Genomic DNA, 21,853 nt, shown 5'->3' on the forward strand with positions numbered 1-21,853 from the left:
GTTGGAGGAAAAGAGGTAGATGGCTGTTGAGATGGGAGGATTGTGTGAAGAGGTATATCAGTAAGGTAGGGGTGGTTGGAGGGTACACAGAGTTGGCCAAACAGAGGTGAGTGGAAGAGCATCGTTGGCAGGGCAGAACCTTGGTACCATCGGACCTCTGATACTATCAGACCTCATACTGTATAAAGGGAAGAGAAGAAGAGCCAAAGTGGTATTAGTTCCACTTTACAATAATGCTCTACTGTATGATTATGGTATCATCATCTTTGAGTTGTGCAGATGAGTTTTTGCACTTTGCAACAACTGTGTGGTGGTCACCATAAGAGATGTTTCTGCAACTGGGTAGGCCAGTAAAGTAAAATATCAGGGAAATACTTTAATCCTACTTTCCCCAAATTACTTGTTTCTTCCAACTTGTAAAGTCAGACATCAACAAATGCAAAGTTTATTCGTTTCAATCGCAAAACAAAACATTTGCTAAAAAAAATAAAAAAAAATAAAAAAATCATCCCCAATCATTCTTGAGAAAGAAAAATAAAAACGCCAAGGGCCATCTCCATATTACTTGAAGGAAGGGGAATAAAAACAAAAGATTCCATTATTATAGCATCGATTACAATACGTCACCTGATAGTTTGATATCATGGACGTGACACCCGAACAGGATTACTACCGTAACGTTTTTCAACTCATCTGATATAAACCATTTGGGGTAAATTAATAATTAGAATCTTTCACATCAAATGCATCATCTAGGGTAGTCGTATCCATCTGCAGCCCAACTGGCCCAATTTGTATAGACATTTTCAATCAAAACATGATTCGACAATCACATGAATCATGATTCCTTGATACATAATTCACATGATTCCTTGATGCATAATTCACATGATTCATTGATATATGATTCATGATTCATTGATACATAATTCATATGATTCATGATTCCTTGATGCATAATTCACATGATTCATGATTCCTTGATGCATAATTCACATGATTCATGATTCCTTGATGCATAATTCACATGATTCATGATTCCTTGATGCATAATTCACATGATTCATGATTCCTTGATGCATAATTCACATGATTCATGATTCCTTGATGATTGATTGATTGATTGATGATTCCTTGATGATTCCTACATGATTCATTGATGCATAATTCACATGATTCCGTGATGCATAATTCATACGATTCATGATTCATTGATACATAATTCATATGATTCATGTGATTCATGATTCCTCGATACATAATTCACATGATTATTTTTTGTGGAAATGCTTAGAGGATAATGTATGACATAAGTATGACAAATGAGATAAATGACAACTGCACAAACTAAAAAGAAGAAGAAGAAGAAGAAGAAGAAGAAGAAGTCCGTTCATGCGAGAGTGAACATTTCTGACTCCCCAGTTAAACCTTCGCAGCCCGTGCAACGACACGTGAAATAGCCGGTGGTGGGTGTTTGGCTTTCAAGTGAAGACTGACTGGGCCATTGGAAAACGGCCGTTGTGTAACAATGACAACACAAACTGGCCTGGACGTTGAGGGATATATTAGAGGCCCTCTGACCGTGGATCAAACAGCGCTGTAAGACTGATGTCTTCCTGTCTCATATCTTCAATGCCGACGGCTGGTTTGGGAGGTTTGATGAAGCGTGGGAGGTTTGGAATGTGGACTTTCTTATGGAACAACTGCGCTATATTCGTCTGCAACGGCAGGAAAATAAACAAGGAAGTTGGTGAATGAATAAAGGTAATCAAAAAAGAAAGCCAGTCATACAAAAACATCGAATGCATCGCAGCGCATTCCTCACCGCGACGACTCCATTCAACATTTTCTTAAAACATTCCCGGCGACGTTTCTCAGGAGTGTTGGCCAAGCCCTTCAGATTTAGAAGCCAGTCGTCATAATGTTGCAGTGACTGAAGAGCGATCTGGGGGACCTGCTTCATCACATCATTCACCTCCTGGTACATCGGTCGCTGAAGGAAAGAGAATGAATCATTAGATTGGAATACATATGAATCACAATCAATGACACATCTTTCTTTCCCTCGTTTCTTTTTTCATGGCTCGAATGATCTTTTTGGCACCCTTTCATTCTTGGAGGTGCCAAACAGACCAATAGCAGACTTTTTGCACTGTTATAGAAAAAGGATGAACGAAGCACTAAATGGCAAATACCATCAATGGCAGTCCATGAAATATCAGAGGCTAGACGAGTTCTTTTTTATGATGCATACCTTGCACCATTTGTTAGTCAGCTGTTAAGTTTTCCTCAACACAATATATATATATGTATAAATATATATTGAAGGTCCCACCAGGTGTTCGTATGCTTTGAAAGCAAGGTTGTTCAATACAGTGCGGCACCCATCATGCTGCCCATGGGTCTCCAGGCCTCGCAAGATGCAGGTGAACATCCAAGTGATGGATTCAGGTGGTAACGATCCCAGAGTTATCTGTACATTCACAAAATGACACGTGAAAGACTTCTCAGGTATTACATGCTGGGTAATAGGCGTCCACAAACATCATTGACCATGTTGTGGAACGTCGGCCGAGGCCATTTTGTGATTGAGATGAAAAAGGACTCTTACTGAAAGTTGTGATCAACACAAAGTTCAGGATAATATTTTAGTGCTCATCATCCTTTATGTTGTCTATTGTGCCACACAGCGTATCATAGAGATTAGAGATGGTGCAAAAGCCTAACTTTCTTGAGCTGACAAAATATTTCAAACAAATAGAGCCCGAGCTAGTCGTTTATTCCTGGTAAATTGTTTCCTGAGAATTCCTGGAATATTGCAGGAAGTCTATTCCAGACTCCAGCCTTTTCCTGTTTTTTTCAGTTTGGGCTCGGAAAATTTGGGCTCGAATCATCTCAAATGGCAAGTGTAGATGTGCTTTTGTTTGTACATTGTACTCTGTTGCACCTCCTTTCACTTTCAATGCCACCCCACAACCAATATGACCAAATAACAAATGTGTGCATTTGAAACGTTAGCTTTTTATAAAGTTACATGATGATTGGATGGAAAATGTGGCCTGCATTCCAAAAAATCTGTTTTATGCAGGCATAGGTTGCAGTGTTTCACATATCGGGAATAAACGGCCTCGACCTCGGCCGAACTATTCAAGTTACTGTTGTGTTCTATGGCCAGCCACATCTATCCCGCCCAATCCATTCTACCCCCCCCCCCCCCCACCCCCACCCAAAAGTGCGACAAAGTCAAAGCAAACATTAAAAAAAACTAGGGAGAAAATAAACTATTTTCGGTGAAAATATGATGTTGTCGTGCAACTCCGGTTAACACCAGAGTCGCGGATGGCCTAAACTGTCTTATTCGGAGGCAACAACCAAACACGGATTCAGCTATATGTCGCGCGGGAGGAAGAAGGAAAATGGAGGCTGCGGCAAAAGCTTACCTTCAGCGCACCGACGTAGCTCCGGTCCTGTAAGGGGATTAACTCAAGCGGGCACAGGTGTAACGGGGAATAGAAAATAATACAAGGGTTTATTACAAATAAAAGCAAGGACAGGTAAATTCGCGCCGATAATAAAATAAGGTAACTAAAGTGGGATCCCACACACCGACTTCAGAAACAAGAACAAAGGAATGGATTAACAAAAGAAACACGTTCGTGGTGTAATTGGGAAAGGCAATGTAGTGTGCAGTGTTATCTGTCTGTAGTCTTGCGTGTAACATGGCGCCGCTCGCGCACCACCAGGCCCCGCTCCACGCTCCGATCGTTTGCACACGAGGTCGGCCCCGTTCCAAGCTCCGATCCTCTCGCCGCCCACGAGGTCCGTGCACCAGGCACCACGCGTCCAACGCAGGCCAGCGAGCTCCACACAAGGTCGACCCTCAACTCGAGCACGGACACAGAATGACGAAGAACGGCAAAAAGGGGAAGAGAGCGCGAGTCCACTGCACGCCAAGTGCCGCTTCGAGCCAAGTTCAAGCCAACGAAGCAACTCTCACAATTCTCTCCGTCCGAACTCCACTGCTGGCCAACTCCTCTGCTTGCCAACTCACTCACTTTACTGTGTCTCAAGACTTACTCGGGGCAAGACCCACTGCCACACAACTGCTCTGAACCAACTGCCGCGCAACTGCCCTGAACCAACTCTGTCTGCGCAACTCCTCGGAACCAACCCTGTCACTCCACGAAAGTCCTGCCGCACCTCGTATCACTCCGCGGCGGTGACGTCAGCCTTGGTGTGCCACCCAATCAGTGGCCTCCACCGAATCACAGATCTGTGGTGTGATCATAGCACGTGACACTCTATCTGGTTAGGCCCGTCGGAGGTGCAAATGGCGGCGGCCATGCGGCGGTATCCTGGCCTGGTTTCCTTTCGAAGTCATGTCAGGGGAGGGCGTTATTTAGTGTTGTATACACAAAGAATTAAGTTAAGCACCCCCCCCCCCCCCCGTTTTTTTACAACCTCGCACATTACAAGTTTGTTGTCGTCAAAACAGTGTAATATACCCATGATATTGCTATATTTTCTGGAGAAGTGATATTATGGTCACATAAAAACATAACAATCATGCCGTTTTCAATATTTTATTCTGAATAATTTAAGGTGAACTTTTTTGGGAATTTTAGGCATATTTTCACCTCAATTTAAGTATGGAGCTATAGGTCCATCACGGACAGTGTGGATGACGTTTATGTTTTCTAACGTACAGTCATTGTTCTGAGAAGACCTCTAGCGATCTTTGCGTCAATAACGTGTGTAGGACCCACGTGATCAGATCACTGACTCAACCCTACGTCGCATAGACCCTGTAAGCCGTCGTATGCGTTGCTGTGGCAGGTTGTTCCATTCCCGATGTAATGCACGTTCCAATTCATCCAGATTGGCTATTGGAGGGACCATCTTCGCAATTTGCATTACGTGCATTACGTGCATTACGTGAATTGGAACAACCTGCCACAGCAACGCATACGACGGCTTACAGGGTCTATGCGACGTAGGGTTGAGTCAGTGATCCGATCACGTGGGTCCTACACACGTTATTGACGCAAAGATCGCTAGAGGTCTTCTCAGAACAATGACTGTACGTTAGAAAACATAAACGTCATCCACACTGTCCGTGATGGACCTATAGCTCCATACTTAAATTGAGGTGAAAATATGCCTAAAATTCCCAAAAAAGTTCACCTTAAATTATTCAGAATAAAATATTGAAAACGGCATGATTGTTATGTTTTTATGTGACCATAATATCACTTCTCCAGAAAATATAGCAATATCATGGGTATATTACACTGTTTTGACGACAACAAACTTGTAATGTGCGAGGTTGTAAAAAAACGGGGGGGGTGCTTAACTTAATTCTTTGTGTATATAAAGATCCTAACTAAGGACCTGTCGGAACGGTCTATGTAGTTGCGGTGCCAAAAGAGACAAAGGTTTGGCTAACCAGGTGAGGACACACAGGGGTTTATTCTTAATCCCTACACTACTTAACACACAAACCTCCTGGTAGGTTCACAAGTATACATCTTAACCCGGCAAATGCCTACACATGAATAACTTATTACAGGTAGTTTTCCTTACCGCGACACACGAAGCATGTTACCTACTCAGATCTATTTGCTCTACATATCACTATCACATCGACATAACAATATTTTGGAGAAAATTCTGCAATCATCGAAAAAGCCCCACAAAAATACTTGCCTTATTCACATGATGATCTTGACGAAATGTCATGCCTTATTGTCAAATAAAATGTCAAATAAATGCCTTATTCACATTTCCATGATGTGGAAATGGTTTGGTATGACTTCTTTGAAACGGCAGTGGTTTCAAGACACAAAAAACGTTTGCTTTGTGCTGTTAGTGTGTTGAAACAACAAAATTGGCAAACTTTTATCTTAATTACAGTGCCTTCAGAAAGTATTCACACCGCTTGACCTTTTTTATATTTTGTTGTTACAGCATGAATTTAAAATGAGTAAATTGAGATTATTTTTTTTGGACACTGATCTACACAGAATAACCCGTAATGTCAAAATGGAATTTTCTTTCAAGAAGTTTTTTTACAAAATAATAATAATTACCTACATAAATATCTAATTTACATAATTATTCAACCCCCTGAGTCCATACCTTACAGAAGTGCCTTTGGCTGTGATTACCGCTTTGATCGAGTCTTCTTGGGTACGTCTGTATCAACTTTGCACATCTGGATTTGGGGAGTTTCTCCCATTCTTCCTTGCAGATTTGCTCAAGCTCTGTGAAGTTTCATAGGGAGCATTGGTGAACAGCAATCGTTGGTGAAAAAGTCTTGGGTTTGGCTGGGCTACTCAAGGACATTTATGTTCTTGTTCTGAAGCCATTCCAGTGCTGCTTGGCTGAATGATTGGGGCATTGTCTTATTGGAACGTAAATCTTCCGTCTTTTGCAATCTGAAGCAGGTTCTCCTCAAGGATTCGCCTGTATTTGGCTACATTCATTGTTCCCTCTATCTTTACAAGTCTGTCAGTCGCTGCCATTGAAAATCATCCCCATAGCATGATGCTGCCACAACCATGCTTCACAGTAGGGATGGTGTTAGATGGGTGTTGAGTAGTGCTCAATTTCCACCAGGCGTGGCACTTTGTATTCAGGCCAAAGAGTTTAACTTTCGTTCAGAATATTTCGTGTCATGCTCTCCGTCTTTCACATGCCTTTTTGCAAACTCCAGGCTTGCCATCATGTGCCTTTTCTCAGGAGTGGCTTTCGCCTGGCCACTCTCCCACAAAGCCTAGACTTGTGAAGTGCTGCAGAAACTGTTGTCCTTATGGCAGGTTCTCCCATCTCAGCCAATAAACTCTATAGTTCTGTCAATGGCCATTGGGTTCTTGGTCGCTTCCCTTGACCATGGTACGTCTTGCCTGGTCGCTCAGTTTGGTCGGGGGGCAGATCTAAGAAGACTCTGGGTAGCTCCATATTTTTTTCCATTTCCTAATGATTGAGTTCACTGTGATTGGGAGTTTGGGAAATTTCAACTCTCCAGAAAATGTTTTATACCATTCCACAGAACTATGCCTCCTCACAATTCTATCTCAGAGTTCTACGGACAGTACCTTGGAATTCCTGGTAGAGTTTCTGCTCTGATATGCACTGTCAACTGTGGGACCTCATATAGAAAGGTGTTTCTTTCCAAATAATGTCCAATTAATTTAATTGGTCACAGGTGGACTCCACTCAAGTTGTAGAGACATTTCAGGGATGATCAAAGGAAATTGGATGCACCTGAGCTCACTCAATTTGGGGTGTCACAGCAAAGGTGTCGAATATGTATAGACTCGACATTTCAGATTTTCATTTTTAATTATTTTGTAAAAAAAAATTCCACTTCTACATTATGGGGTATTATGTGCAGATCAGTGACAAAACATTTCAATTTAATCCATTTTAAATTCAGACTAACAACAAAATGTGAAAAAAGTCGAGGGGTGTGAATACTTTCTGAAGGCACTGTATAAGCTCCTACAACAGCCTTAGACACAAGGAACCCCCCCCCCCCCCCCCCCAGAGACTGAAACTGCGATAGCTGTTATTTTGGTACATGGGTAGAGAAACCTTATGCAAAATAATGAAGATAGGACCTGTGCACTAAACCACCATATGGACTTCACAAAAACAGCTAAAGTTTGACAGGTGTTCAGATAACTTGGCTTGCCTGCTTGATGATGGCCCAGCAAATGTAGCTCCCAGATTTGTGTGCGGTGAAACCATCTTTCCACGCCAGCGCATGGAATGCAGTCAATGTCAAAGTCTCAGCCATTTGCTAGGGTAAGGGTAAGAAGAGGAGTTTTGGTATGAGAGGCATTCAAAAAGCTCTAGAAATGGGGTAGTTGTTGGCACTCTCGAGCCACAGTATTTTTACATGCATATTTGCCATATGTTACATGTTTCATTAATCTAATGGTGTTTCAGTGGCATCTTCAAGTTTGTTGTGGCATAACTAATGTTAGTACAATTGCAGATCATTGTACCAAAACTAAGCATCAAGGTGTCATTAAAGCTTTTATGCCAAGATGGTACCAGCTCCAAATAAATCCACGAACGCATGGTGAGTGTGTCCGGCGAAGGTGCACACTCGTATTCTCTACAGTAGGCAAATGGGTAGGTGATTTTAGGCGTGCATACAAACCCTTGAAGATGACCCCAGGTCAGGATGGATGACCAGCCAATGTAACTGACCCACATACTGTTGTCCAGGATGAAGCACAAATCATGGACAATCACCTTGTTAAGGTAACTGAAATAGCCAAGGAACTTGGGATTTATTAATACAACGTTTTTACCATCATCCAATAACACTTGGACAAATCCAAGGTCTCACCAATAGAGTTCCACAAAAACCTCAGAACTCATGATCAACAGCGATGGCGGGCATCATGTCACGAGATTCTCGAAATATACAGTCAATCATAATGTACTTCACAGGTGATGATTTGTAGCTTTACCATGGGGATCCTTCCTGAAACCAAATTGGAATCCATGTAATGGATCATCGCCACAAAATAATTTGCACCCAAACCTCAGTCGGAAAAATCATGCCGTCGATTTTCCAGGATGACAAAATAATCTGGCCGATTGGATATGTAGCTCTCAAAACTGCAATCGCAGGGGATCATCATGTCAACGTCATGCACAAATTGCTGCAGATCATCAAAGGAGAACGGCGAGGAATATTGGACCAAAGATGTTTTCCGCCTTTACGACAATGAGTCTTTGCCAAAGGCCCCTTTTGCGTTGACTCCCATTCGTGACTGTGGCTTTGATCAGCCAATTAACCTGTACGGCTCAGGCTTTTATTACGATTCGACATTTGAAGTCCAACCTGCATGGTTGTCGATTCATCCACAACGAGGAACTAACTGAAGCGAATGACACGTGGACAAGCGAGCAATCTGAAAACTTCCATGTTACGGATTTAAGCAGGTTGAAAGACAAATAACGCCAGTGCAATGAAGTCGAGGGACATTGTATTAAAAATTGTTTAAGCATATACGAGGGCGTGTTCAAAAGTAATACCTCCTATTATTTTGCCCAAAAGAGGTAAAAAAAATATTGGAATGAAACAAAGCGCAGTCCGCACATTAGTTCTTCCCTCCACTGGGTGCGAAGTTTCGTGATTCTGACACTAGATGCCTCAGTGCTATGTTAGTCAAGATGCCAGAGGGCAACACAACGTTAGTGCTATGAAGCATGAAGCACTGGAGATGAGAGCTGCGGTGACCGACTGGAGGTGAGAGTTGCGATGACCGACTGGAGGTGAGAGTTGCGATGACCGACTGGAGGTGAGAGTTGCGATGACCGACTGGAGGTGAGAGTTGCGATGACCGACTGGAGATGAGAGTTGCAGTGACCGACTGGAGATGAGAGTTGCGATGACCGACTGGAGATGAGAGTTGCGGTGACCGACTGGAGATGAGAGTTGCTGTGACCGACTGGAGATGAGAGTTGCGGTGACCGACTGGAGATGAGTTGCAATGACCGACTAGAGATGAGAGTTGCGGTGACCGACTGGAGATGAGAGTTGCGGTGACCGACTGGAGATGAGAGTTGCGGTGACCGACTGGAGATGAGAGCTGGGTGCACAATTACAATCCTGAGAATACGAGAGGGTTAATGGAGTACCCATCACCAAGGATCACCAACCCCGACTTTGCTTTGTCAGGTTTTTATCTCTTGTGCAAGTCAATCTCATGGAGAATGTATTTGTTCCGATGATGTCAAGACTTCTGTGAGGAACTGGTTAAGTCAGCAGGACACAATTATATTGTGACGGCATTACAAAACTACTGAAACGCTCACAGAAATATGGACCGTGGTGGGGATGATGTTTTCTAAATATGAACCATGGTAGAATAAAGATTTATGTTTTTACCTCTGCCGTGGTAAAAACTAATGTTAAGTTACTTAACTGAAGGCACTGTATCAGCTCCTATCCGGGAAATCCGGGAGCCCGAAGGTGGGTGGAGGTTATGTTTTCACCCATCTGTTTGTTTGTCTGGCTGTTTGTGAAAAGGCTAGCTCAAAAAGTCATGGATGGATTTGGATTAAATTTGGTGGAGAGGTTGGGTATGTGACAAGGACGAAACGTTTAGATTTTGGTGAAGATCTGGATCTGGAGCTGAGAATTTTTTAAATTTCTAAGTGATTCTTCACTATTGGGTGATAGGGCCAAAAACGACATATAGCATGATATTTGAAAAAAGTTGCAGTAGACCAATGACAAAACTAGGTGGATGAGTTGAGTAAGTGACAAGAACAAGCTGATTAGATTTTGGTTCAGGTCCTGATCCAAATCCGAACCATCAGTGGGTAAGAAAACGCGAACTGTTCAGCCTGGCGGAGGTATGGTCTCCACTGAGTGCCTTTCTAGTTGTATCTGTCTGTTTCATTCGAATATATTTACCTGTTTTGGAGAAAAAGAACAGGAGCCATTAGTTTTCAATATGCTCTCGTAGCCACATAAAGTCAATGCATGATGAGAATGCCTGGCATGTTCATTTTAATGAGGAGTACCTCATTACTGAGGATGAATTTTCCAAGCTCAGTTATTTCACTGAAATCCGGGAGCCAGGACTGTTCTGTAGCCATCATGGGTTCCTCTCCTGCAGATAAATAAAACAAGGTCAGATTCTGCTAAAAGATCACAAATCAATATTAGCGGAGGCAACGCCAGAGAAACCGCTGGCAGTATCGGGAACCATTCAGGGTAAATATAAATGGTGTAAGAGCTTGTTTGTGTATAGCTATTAGGAACAAGATGGACAAAACAAACAAACTGACGTGCACACATAACCATCATTTTAAAATACCATGCCTCATTTTGTAATTGAAGTTTTTCTCAACCTATTGCATTGTCCCATTTTTTAAATATAGCTTGACTAACCCTGATGAAATGGGGGTGTGCCGGGTAACTGGTGATAAAAGGCCTTACATGTTAACAATTGTCTTCCACGGTTTGAGGGTAGAAAGTGTCCGTGTCTATCAAAAAGTTCAGAGTTTTCTCAGAAGTTGTCTGTATAACGTGTCTATTGAGCCGGTGTTGTACATAGCCTTTGCATTATATGGGCCAAACCAATATACAAATAATCAATTATGTCTTAAAAAACATTGGAATTAGCCCAAAACACTACTCATAATCACCAACAAACAAAAATAAGGGAACAAATGAAAGTTTAATTTATTTTTTCCATGTTTTCCAATTTGTGCGATGAAGTTTTATGTACTGCCTTAATTTGACACACATTAATACTTCTCGACTGAGCATCATTTTGAAAAGTGACAGTCACATGATACAAACATTTTGAAGGTCGTTGGAACTGGTATAAAGGCAGCAACGTAAACAAAAAAAAGAAGCTGTGAATACCTTGGTCAAATTCAGAATCTAACTAGAACGGCACTCAGTGGAGAGCGCATACCTCCGCCAGGCTGAACAGTTTATGTTTTGTATCCCACTGATAGGCCGGATCTGGATTCGGACCTGAACCAAAAACTAATTGGCTTGTTCTTGTCACCTAACCAACTCGACCACCTAGTTCAGTCATAATAGTGAGGTACCTTAGTAACAAAAATGCCAAGGATCGTTACACAGTGGAAAAAAGCACCATTTTTTCACCAAAACTTTGCCAATGTGTTACAATCAAAAATAGGCTAAGCTGCAAAAAAAAAAAAAAAAAAATAATCGGATGACAGGAAGTGTACTTTATGACATCATAATGATGTCACAATCTACTAGCGAGCTCGTCGAGCTCAGTTATACCTCCACAATTCGAAGAAAAGTTGCAAGAAAGGGGCCACTCCCAAAAAACAGTCTCCAGAGCGAGAGCCTCCACTTCCTGCCTACATTGGATTGAATGTTCACACACTGACGAGGAACAGAACACTTGTTGACCAACTGGCTAAACTGGGGTTGAGCATCTCCAACAGCCAAGTCCTGCAGCTGTAGAATAAATTGGCATCTGCAATGTGTGACCACTTCACTGCTGATCAAATTGTGTGCCCATCTATTCTCAGGAATGGACTCACTGTCGGTGCACTGGACAACATTGACCATAATCCCTCGCCCACGACAGCCAAAGGATCTTTTCATGGAAGTGGTCTACCCTGCACAGGACTTTGCAGTTGCAACTGTCAGAAATAATTTGCTTGCAGCCACAGCTCATCACTGACACTAAGCTATCAATCTTATTCCACATCTGTGCATGTCAACTTTGAACAATTAATTACTTGTGTAGAGTTATGAAGACCTCTACATTTGTTAGGAGTCGGCGAGTTATCGCAGGCAGTCAAATTCAAATTTGTCCCTGACCCATTTCATTAATAAAATGTATTGTAATGACAATGAGATCGAAATAGTTTAGTTCTTTGATGAATCTTAATAATACTATGCTATAGTTCATAATGATCTTGTAGAAAAAGAGTAATTATATTATTGAGATGCGTGTATTTCTATGTATTACAAACTTAGGAATTCAAGAGTATAACTCAGACTCTGGTAGACTCAAAAGTTGCCTTGTGATAGAAAGATATACATATCTTTCATGTGCAGTCTTGTGTAAATACTAAGTAGGGAATAGAGTTTGTGAAACAAACAACAGAACTTCTTTGTCATCAAGTTACCTGCTGAGAAGACAATGGCTATCAGAATCCCTCGGCCCCCGATCAATCGCCTCCCTACTTCTTGCTTCCGAATCAGTGATCCCCGTCCCCCAGATCTACCCCTCCCTAATCCCTTATCAGAATCCCTCGGCCCCCGATCTCCTCCCCCCCTATCCCCTCCTACGGGGGAGACACAGTCATCATTCCCCTATTGTTCAAAATGATATAAATTGAGCTAAGTTCGCGCAATCGAGGAAGAATGCTCATTTCCGACCCGGGTCCTGTGCTGTGAGTATTATATATAATGTATTTCTGTTGTAACCAAATGAGTATTTTTCCCAGTGTTATTAAATTATTTACAAGTGTTCATGGCTTTGTTTACGTACACAAAATTGTTCTTCAACACTTGCCGTGAGTATAATTAGGGTGTTGAATATCAATCCTAATTGCAGAATCAATGAGGCTGGTAATACTTCGTAATATTCTCTCACAAAGGCATGAGTAACAATTACAACAATAATATAGCATAAAACATGTGTGTGTGTGTGTGTGTGTGGGGGGGGTGGGGGGGGCTGTCACTGTGTTTTTGTGAGGTAATAATGACATAGGACATCGTTATTTTTTTACATCTCAAAGGAATCATTGATCACAACAGGGGAACGGAGCGCGACGATGATGTATATAAATATTTAATTCAATATGTTTAATTTTCAACCATCAATCCTTTTATTCAACTAGCAGATGACATAATGATGACATCATAAAATGTAATAGCTCAGTCTAAATAAAAAAGTGCGGCTGCGTTAAATTCTGTGACCCAACAAGCATAGCCTTATGAATTAAAGACTCTCCATTTGTCAGTGTTGACTAACCAATCCAATTTGTGTGTAATACGAGCTTATTTTTAGTTGATGATGTCATAATGACATCATAAATCTTGTAAAGATAGTCTAAGAACAATATTGGCAACTGCATTGATTTCCTTCACCTCAGAAACATATATTTTAAGGTCAAAATACGCTCCACAGCTTACTCCTAACTAATTAAACGATTTTTTTTCAATATATATAATTGTGTAATAATTAGCTGATGACGTCAAAAAGACGTCATATATTGCCCTTTCCATTATCCAATTTTTTGCAGCTTACTTTTTTTCTCAAAGGTATACCATGGAGATGCTTTGGTGAAAAAATGGTACTTTTGTCCACAGTGTCATGATATTTTCACTGAGGTACCTCACTATAAGTCACCCATAACTTTTTAGAATATGTATCATGTTATATATCGCTTTTCACCCAATCTTTCAATGGTGAAGAATCACTTAAAAAAACAAAAAAAAATTCTCGTATTCGAATCCATATTCAGATCTTCACCAAAATCGAAACGATTCGTCCATGTCACACACACCCAACCGATCCACCGAAGTTTCGCCCAAATCCGTCCACATCTGTTTGAGATATCCTGCTATATATCGTTTTAGCCCCATCTCCCAAAGGTGAAGAATCACTTAAAAAATGATACTATCCAGATTCGAATCTGGATCTTCACCAAATCTAATCATTTCGTTCTTGTCACATGCCCAACCTCTCCGCAAAATTTCGTCCACAACTTTTTGAGATATCTTGTTCACAAACAAACTAAGACAGACAAACAAATGAAAAATCACTCATAGAGCGACACTTGGCAAAACAGAACAAAGTGGAATGGCACTCAGTAGAGCATCCTTTTGACCTCAAAAATAGTTGGTGGTTGAATTCAGTTAGCTGATATGAAAATCCTATTCAAATTTCAAGCCAATCGGATGAAAATTGAGGCTTTTAAAAATTTGAAGAAAGCGGTTGACCTTGGGCCTATGTTGAGCTTTTGGCCTATGCTGATCTCAAAAATAGTTGTTGGTTATAATAAGAAATAACCACCGTTAGAGGCCATTTTCCCCCGCAAAGCGGGGGTTGGCCTTTTTCGGGGAACCGTGGTTGTTGTTGTTTTTTGGTCCCCTTTTTGAAGCAATGTTTTACGGCCGGATGCCCTTCCTGACACCAACCCTTTTTGCCGCCTTTAACGACAAACAGGGAATTACCAGTGAACTGGTACTCAATTAGCCGACCTCGGAAGGATGACAGGCTGAGTCAACACCCTGGCGTTAATTCAGCGATCGACCGGGATTCGAACCCAGGATCCTAGGATCCTAAGCCGGCACCCTAGCCGCTAGCCTAACACCAGGGATGTTGGTTGAATTCAGTTAACTGATGTGTGTACGCCATTCAAATTTCAAGTGAATCGTATGAAAAGTGAGGATTTTAGAAATATGAAATTGTTGTTAACTTTTGGCCTATGTTGCTCTTTTGGCCTATGGTGATCTCAAAAATAGTTCGTGGTTGAATTCAGTTGCTGATATGTAAATCCCATTCAAATTTCAAGTGAATCGGATGAAAATTGAGGATTTTAGAAATTTGAAAAAAGTAGTTGACCTTTGGCCTATGTTGACCTTATGGCCTATGTTGATCTCAAAAATAGTTGGTGTTTGAATTCAGTTTGCCGATATGTATATCCTATTCAAATTTCAAGTCAATTGGATGAAAATTGAGGATTTTAGAAATTTGAAAAACGTGGTTGACCTTTTGACCTTTTGATCCCAAAAATATATAGGATTTTGTTGGACCACGAACTCTACCATTTGGTAAAGTTTCGTGAAGATCGGTTTAAAATTGTGACCTGTAGGCAAGTATAAGTGAGCAGACAAACAAAAACACAAACAAACAAAAACACAAACAAACAAACAAAAACACAAACAAACAAACAAACAAACAAACACACACACAAACCGGAGTGATCAACATACTTGCAAAAAAAAAAAACATTTTTTTGCCAAGTAACAAACAAACAGGGGTGAAAACAACCTCCATCCACCTTTGGTGGCGGAGGTAAAGATATTAAGGCGATATCTCACAATTTAGTGTTCAAAAACGTTTTGCTTTTCCAGGATTCAAGTTAAATTATATTTTGCGAGTGAGAAAATGGCATAAGGCATGCAATTTCAATTACGAGTATGATCATTCGCCAAGCAGCTGCACTCACAAACATAACCTCCATCCACCTTTGGTGGCGGAGGTAAGATGGCATGTGTCATTAGTGGGGGAGAGATTTGGATTTTTTTTTTTTTGTCTGCATGGGGTTAAGTCTCGTAATAGAGCTGACACACTTAAAATTAGCATGATATTTGAATACATGGCACACATTTTCTGCAACACACACACACACACACACACACACACACACACACACACACACACACACACACACACACACACACACACACACACACACACACACACACACACACACACACACACACACACACACACACACACACACACACACACACACACACATTACAAATCCCATCTAGTTTCGACAATCTTGGGATACACAGAAACATACATCAAGCTGGTCAGTTTGGTATGTCTCCTGTTCTTACCATGATGCGGACAGGTCATCAAACCATTCTGGGTATGTACAATCGATCAACTGTGTCACATATCGTAAGGTTGTGGGAGGTCAACAACTCCACACAATAACTAACTACGTAAATGCATAAAGAAAGCCAGCACTTATCAATGAAAATATCAACCACACAAAAATACAGATGTTGTTTCAATAAGTGAAAACCAAATCGAATGAATTAATCAGCAGCCCAATCTAATTCAAGTGAAGTAACAACTGTAAAACAACAAGTACCTGTTAGTTAAGAACGACATTGCATGACAATATGTTACGACTTGCCGCAACCTACAAGGTACAACAGTGTTTTAAAACACAGTGACAATTGGACAACACAGTAAATTGCAAATGGAGCATTGTTGAGTTGCATGCACTCTGCTGAAAGTTTAGTTGGGGTTATGGAAGGGGGAGGGAGGAAGAAAAAAATCTTAAATTAAGGGATAAAACAAATTGGACAAAAACATTCAATGATAAAAATCACATAGTGAAAGAAAAAGTCACAGTGCCGGCGATAATTTGCCTCATCTTCGCAAAATACAACGTGGGGTCTTTAACGTCAACCAACAACTCGTGCTGGAAGACGGGTCCTCCAGCTTAACGTTCTGAGGACGATGAGCTTTCAAAATTTGCTCTCACTATTCTTGGTAACCAAGATCCATGGAACATGCAAAACATGCAAAACATGCATGGCTAATGGAGGCATTGAAAAAAAAAAAAAAAAAGGTTACAAAAACGTTCTGAACGTCAATCACTACCACAGGTACTTGTGAACTTGTAAAATAAGTTTCTCACCATCATTCATTTCCACTTTGGAAGCTTCTGCGACCTTTTTCACAGCTGTAAAAAGAAAAAAAAGATAAAAATAAGTAATGTACAGATAAAAGGTAATGTTTACGTCAGATCTATAAAGAGGCAACATATGAAACATTCCCTTCAGAGTACTGCAAATAAAACAATTGCTCAACATTACAAGTAGGTAATCACAGTTAAAAGATACACCTCCAGGCAGGAATTTGTAATGACTCAGGGGAAAAGCTCTTATAATAGTGAGCTCGGACAACTGCACTGGTCAAGCAGAGACCTGCTCACCTAAACATCCAAATTATTTGATTCAAAATTGTACCACGGAAATGAATGAATAACACCACCTTTATGAAAAAGGAATAACGTCTTATGCACATACAAAAATGGAAACTGATGAGCATAGGATGTGTGTGTGCAAATGGACACACAATAACAAGAAACAAGTACACATACATTCAAAGTACACCGCCCCCATGCCATATAATTCAATATCCTACAGCGCGGCATTGCCGGGGTGCCTCCGGCGCCCGGCAATACCGCAGTGCAGCTCATAGAGGCTGCATTGCGAGGGAGAGGTGTACACTAATTTATTGATTAATTGTATAATTAAAATCAATAAAAGATTATCACAAAATATTTTCTTAATCAATTGGCTAATAGCACAACGAAACCACGAGTGCTTCATCCGAAGATGTATCTTTTAGAAATTTAATTAAATGTCATTAAGAAAAAATTAAATAATTAATTGATTAATCAATAAATAATTAATTGATTAATTGATTAATCGATAAATCAAAACTATCCTTGATAGCCACATCACTTGGTCACTGTCATGTCCAAATATTAGCTTCCCAGCTCAAAAGGTGCCTGAGATATTGGCCAAATGAGAAAGAAAATAAATAAATGATTAATAATGAAAATAAATAAATAATAATCATGAAAAAATTAAATTATTAATCAATTCGGTCACAGAACACATAAACCACCACCATTTCATCAGAATCTGTAACTGATTATTTTTATTTTTTTTTACTAATTAATCAAATAAATAATCGATTAATTGATTAATATTAATAAATCAAAAATAGCCTTTGCAGCCAAATCACCTGGTCATTGGCATGTCCAAATATCAGCTTCCTAACTCAAAAGGTGCCTGAGTTAATGGTCAGAAGAGAAAGGAAATGTGATTAATTAAATAAATACTTAATTAATCACTAATAATTAAATAACTCCTCAATTAATTGATTAATCAAAAAACAAAAAATACCGTTTTTGACAATAGCTGGGCGGCTTAGCTAAAAAATTCGGATCGATTGTGCCTTTTCCCTTAAAAGCATGAAACTTGGCACATGGCTAGAATACCCGAAAATAAAGATTTTTAGTCCAAGGGGCATCCCCAATTTCACCCCATATGGCGGGCATCTTGAAATCCAAGATGGCCGTCATACAAGACCTATTTTGATGAATATCTCCATAATTAGAACAGATATCAAAATGGTTGAAGTGCCTATACCTACATTTTTAGGGTCTAGGAATCCAATGGCAACATAAAATCCAATGGCAACATATTGGAACACCCACAGTTCCAATACTGGAGTCTCACGATGGCATTGGAGAACAGCATCCTGACCTTTGTGCGCTCATTGAGGGAGGCTGACTTTGAAATGTACTTAGATGCTTTATGGGAGCTTCTTCCGTGGTTCTTTGCTCTTGACCATACGCACTATGCAAGATGGGTCACAGTCCATTTGCGTGATATGATGGACTTGCACAAGACACACCCTAAAGTTCTGGATAATTTCCGAGCTGGCATGTTCACGGTACAAAAGACCCAACGCAAATTTTCTTCAATTGCTACAGATCATGCACATGAACAGAACAATGCACGTATCAAGGGAGATGGAGGAGCTGTGGGTCTGCTGGACAATGCCCATGCTCTGCAAAGATGGATGGTTGCAGGTCCAGAGGTCTCAAGGGTGATTGATGAGTTTGAGACTGCACAGGAGCAACATGAAAGCAAAGCGCCATCACTGCATCATGATCAGAATAAAAGCACCCAGATGACCTTTGACAAACATGTCAGATCACTTGTATCAGTTATCGAGGAGCTAGGTAATCCATTTCTTGAAGAAACCGCTGACCTTTTGGTCCTTGACACAAAGGATATAGCAAGTGCATCAGTCGTACAAAGTGTGAAAGACGTGCAGAAAGTGGGAAAGGAGGCTCTGGAGTCATTTGTGCAAGAGAGGCTGATTGAACGCTCAAAGCCTTTGCATGATGTCGTCCCGCGCAAAAAGTTACCTGTTTGGCAGCTCATCAGTAACAGACCAGCTGATAGATAAACACAAGGTAGCCTCATTGAAGAGTGATGTTCAACTGTTTTCTCGCCTCTATATTGCCCGTCAAACCCGCGAGGGAAACATGGATGAATTTTTCCGTCATGAAAATCAATCTTTCCCTCCATCTCTGTCCAAGGATGGGAAGCTTCGACCTGGTACAAAGAGCGACCTTTTGGACTGCTTAGAGGAACTTTCACCATCAAGCACACAGATGCCAGAGGTGACATGTGTCATACTTGACGGGGCAGTAATTGTTCAAAAGCTAAAGCCCGCTGTTGGCACAGTCAAAACATTTGGCGAATATGCCGAAAAGGTCTTCATCCCATTTGTTTTCTCACAGTACAAATCTGCAACCCGACTTGATCTGGTGTGGGACCGTTACCTACCCGACAGCCTTAAGAGCATGACCCGTGAAAAGCGTGGCAAGGGGGTTCGCCGACGAGTAGATACCTCAGTTGCAATTCCTGGACAGTGGCAGAACTTTCTTCGAGTTGATGAAAACAAGCGTGAACTCTTCAGCTTCCTTTCCAATGAAACAATTAAATCATTTGAAGACCAGCGCAAGGAGCTAGTTGTCACACTTGATACAGAGGTTCTTACTGCTCCACCACGCATTGATCTAGAATCACTCTCCCCGTGCACTCAGGAAGAGGCAGATGGTCGTATGTTCCTACATGCTGCTGATGCAACACAGAGAGGGCATAGTAAGGTCCTCATACAAACTGTGGACACAGATGTTGTCGTGCTTGCAGTTACAGCATCCCAGAAGCTTTCAGTGATGATATGGTTACAATTTGGGACAGGCAAGAACATGCGATTTATCTCTGCACATGATATAGCCACAGCTCTTGGCCCTGAGAAATCTAAAGCCCTCCCCATGTTTCATGCACTAACAGGGTGTGACACTTCTTCAGCGTTTAATGGGCATGGAAAGGTAACTGCATGGAATGTGTGGGAATCATTCCCTGAGCTCACAGAGGTACTAGCAGAAATTTGTCACCAGAGCACAGAGATAACTGAAACCTGCATGAACGTCATTGAGAGATTTGTTATTCTGTTGTATGATCGCACAAGTACTGCTACTGACATTAACATTGTACGAAAGAAACTGTTTGCAAAGAAGGGCAGACCTGTGGAATCAATTCCACCAACACATGATGCCCTTGTGCAGCACGTAAAGCGGGCAGTATACCAAGGCGCACTATGCTGGGGACAAGCATTGCATGCTAAGCCTGATCTAGCAAGCCCCACTGAATGGGGTTGGCAAAAAACGTCTGCTGGCCAGTTCAAACCAATATGGACAACACTTCCAGAGGCTGCAAAGATCTGCAATGAACTTGTTAAGTGTGGGTGCAAAAAAGGATGTACTGGTCGTTGCCGGTGTAAGAAAGCTGCACTTCCCTGTACTTCTCTCTGCGCATGTGATGGAGAATGCAGCAAAGACTAGAAAACCACAAGATGGCACAGTTACAGTCTGCGATGTCATAGACACTTTTAATCACTGAAGAATGCCAACCTGTTAAGAGTATTTATATGCATTCCCAGTATGCATGATACTATGCAAAATTAATATTTTCATATGACTGCTTAATATTTTATGTTACCATTGGATTCCTAGACCCTAAAAATGTAGGTGTAGGCACTGCAACCATTTAGATAGCTGTTCTAATTATGGAGATATTCATCAAAACAGGTCTGTTATGGCGGCCATCTTGGATTTCAAGATGGCTGCCATATACTATTGAATATTTTATGTTGCCATTGGATTCCTAGACCCTAAAAATGTAGGTATAGGCACTTCAACCATTTTGATATCTGTTCTAATTATGGAGATATTCATCAAAACAGGTCTTGTATGACGGCCATCCTGAATTTCAAGATGGCCACCATATGGGGTGAAATTGGAGATGCCCCCTGAACTAAAAATCTTTCTTTTGGGGTATTCTAGCCATGTGCCAAGTTTCATGCTTTTAAGGGAAAAGGCACAATTCATCAATTAAGCAGCCCCACTAAAAGGACTTGCTCACATCCTTAATACCATGTCTGTCTAAAAGACCTCACCTGGCACCTGCTGTAGTGCGCTCATGGCGATTTTGATAAGATCATATTTCCTGTAGTAAGTGAGCTTCCGTTATATCGTGTACTTTATTACTTGCCAAAAAAGCTTCAGGCAAATATGTTGATTGGTTGGTTTGTTTGTCTGTTTGTCTGTTTGTGCGCAGTACTACGTCTACACGTTGCACATAGAATCACCAAACTTTACACACATATTTGTCTTGCCCTGGAATAGACTGTGCACAATTTTTAACTCTCTCGGCCCAAGGCCTCCATTATGACGTCATAAATCGATAATTCGACAAGTACAAAACTTCATCCAATCAAGATGCAATTTCTTGAGCGCCATGTCGGCATAAACTGGTGGAGAAAAAAAAAAATGATGACATCATCGGTCACGTGGTTTGGCCGCCATCTTGGAAAAACGGAAAAACTTTGCACCTCCATATCTCCGAAAGTGCTGAATAGAAAAAATTGAGACATGGCTCATTGTAAAGAACTCTCCATGGGGAATAAAATAT

At 41.0% G+C, this 21,853-nt stretch overlaps 1 protein-coding gene across 1 annotated transcript in view; it reads right to left on the reverse strand.

The window, feature by feature from the left end:
- Positions 1 to 429: 429 nt before the first annotated feature.
- Positions 430 to 21,853, reverse strand: part of XPO5 (exportin 5) — a 169,973-nt gene continuing 148,549 nt past the window's right edge. Inside the window, exons 28-33 of the mRNA XM_078786248.1 lie at positions 16,927 to 16,971; positions 10,555 to 10,643; positions 7,697 to 7,804; positions 2,336 to 2,473; positions 1,826 to 1,993; positions 430 to 1,718 (exon numbers count right to left, since the gene is read on the reverse strand). Coding sequence (XP_078642374.1) covers positions 1,566 to 1,718; positions 1,826 to 1,993; positions 2,336 to 2,473; positions 7,697 to 7,804; positions 10,555 to 10,643; positions 16,927 to 16,971 — 701 coding nt within the window. The 3' untranslated portion in view covers positions 430 to 1,565. The remainder of the gene's footprint in view (positions 1,719 to 1,825; positions 1,994 to 2,335; positions 2,474 to 7,696; positions 7,805 to 10,554; positions 10,644 to 16,926; positions 16,972 to 21,853) is intronic.

Source organism: Myxine glutinosa, chromosome 1 (genome assembly GCF_964187855.1).
Source record: "Myxine glutinosa chromosome 1, kmMyxGlut1.1, whole genome shotgun sequence".
Lineage (NCBI taxonomy): Eukaryota > Metazoa > Chordata > Myxini > Myxiniformes > Myxinidae > Myxine > Myxine glutinosa.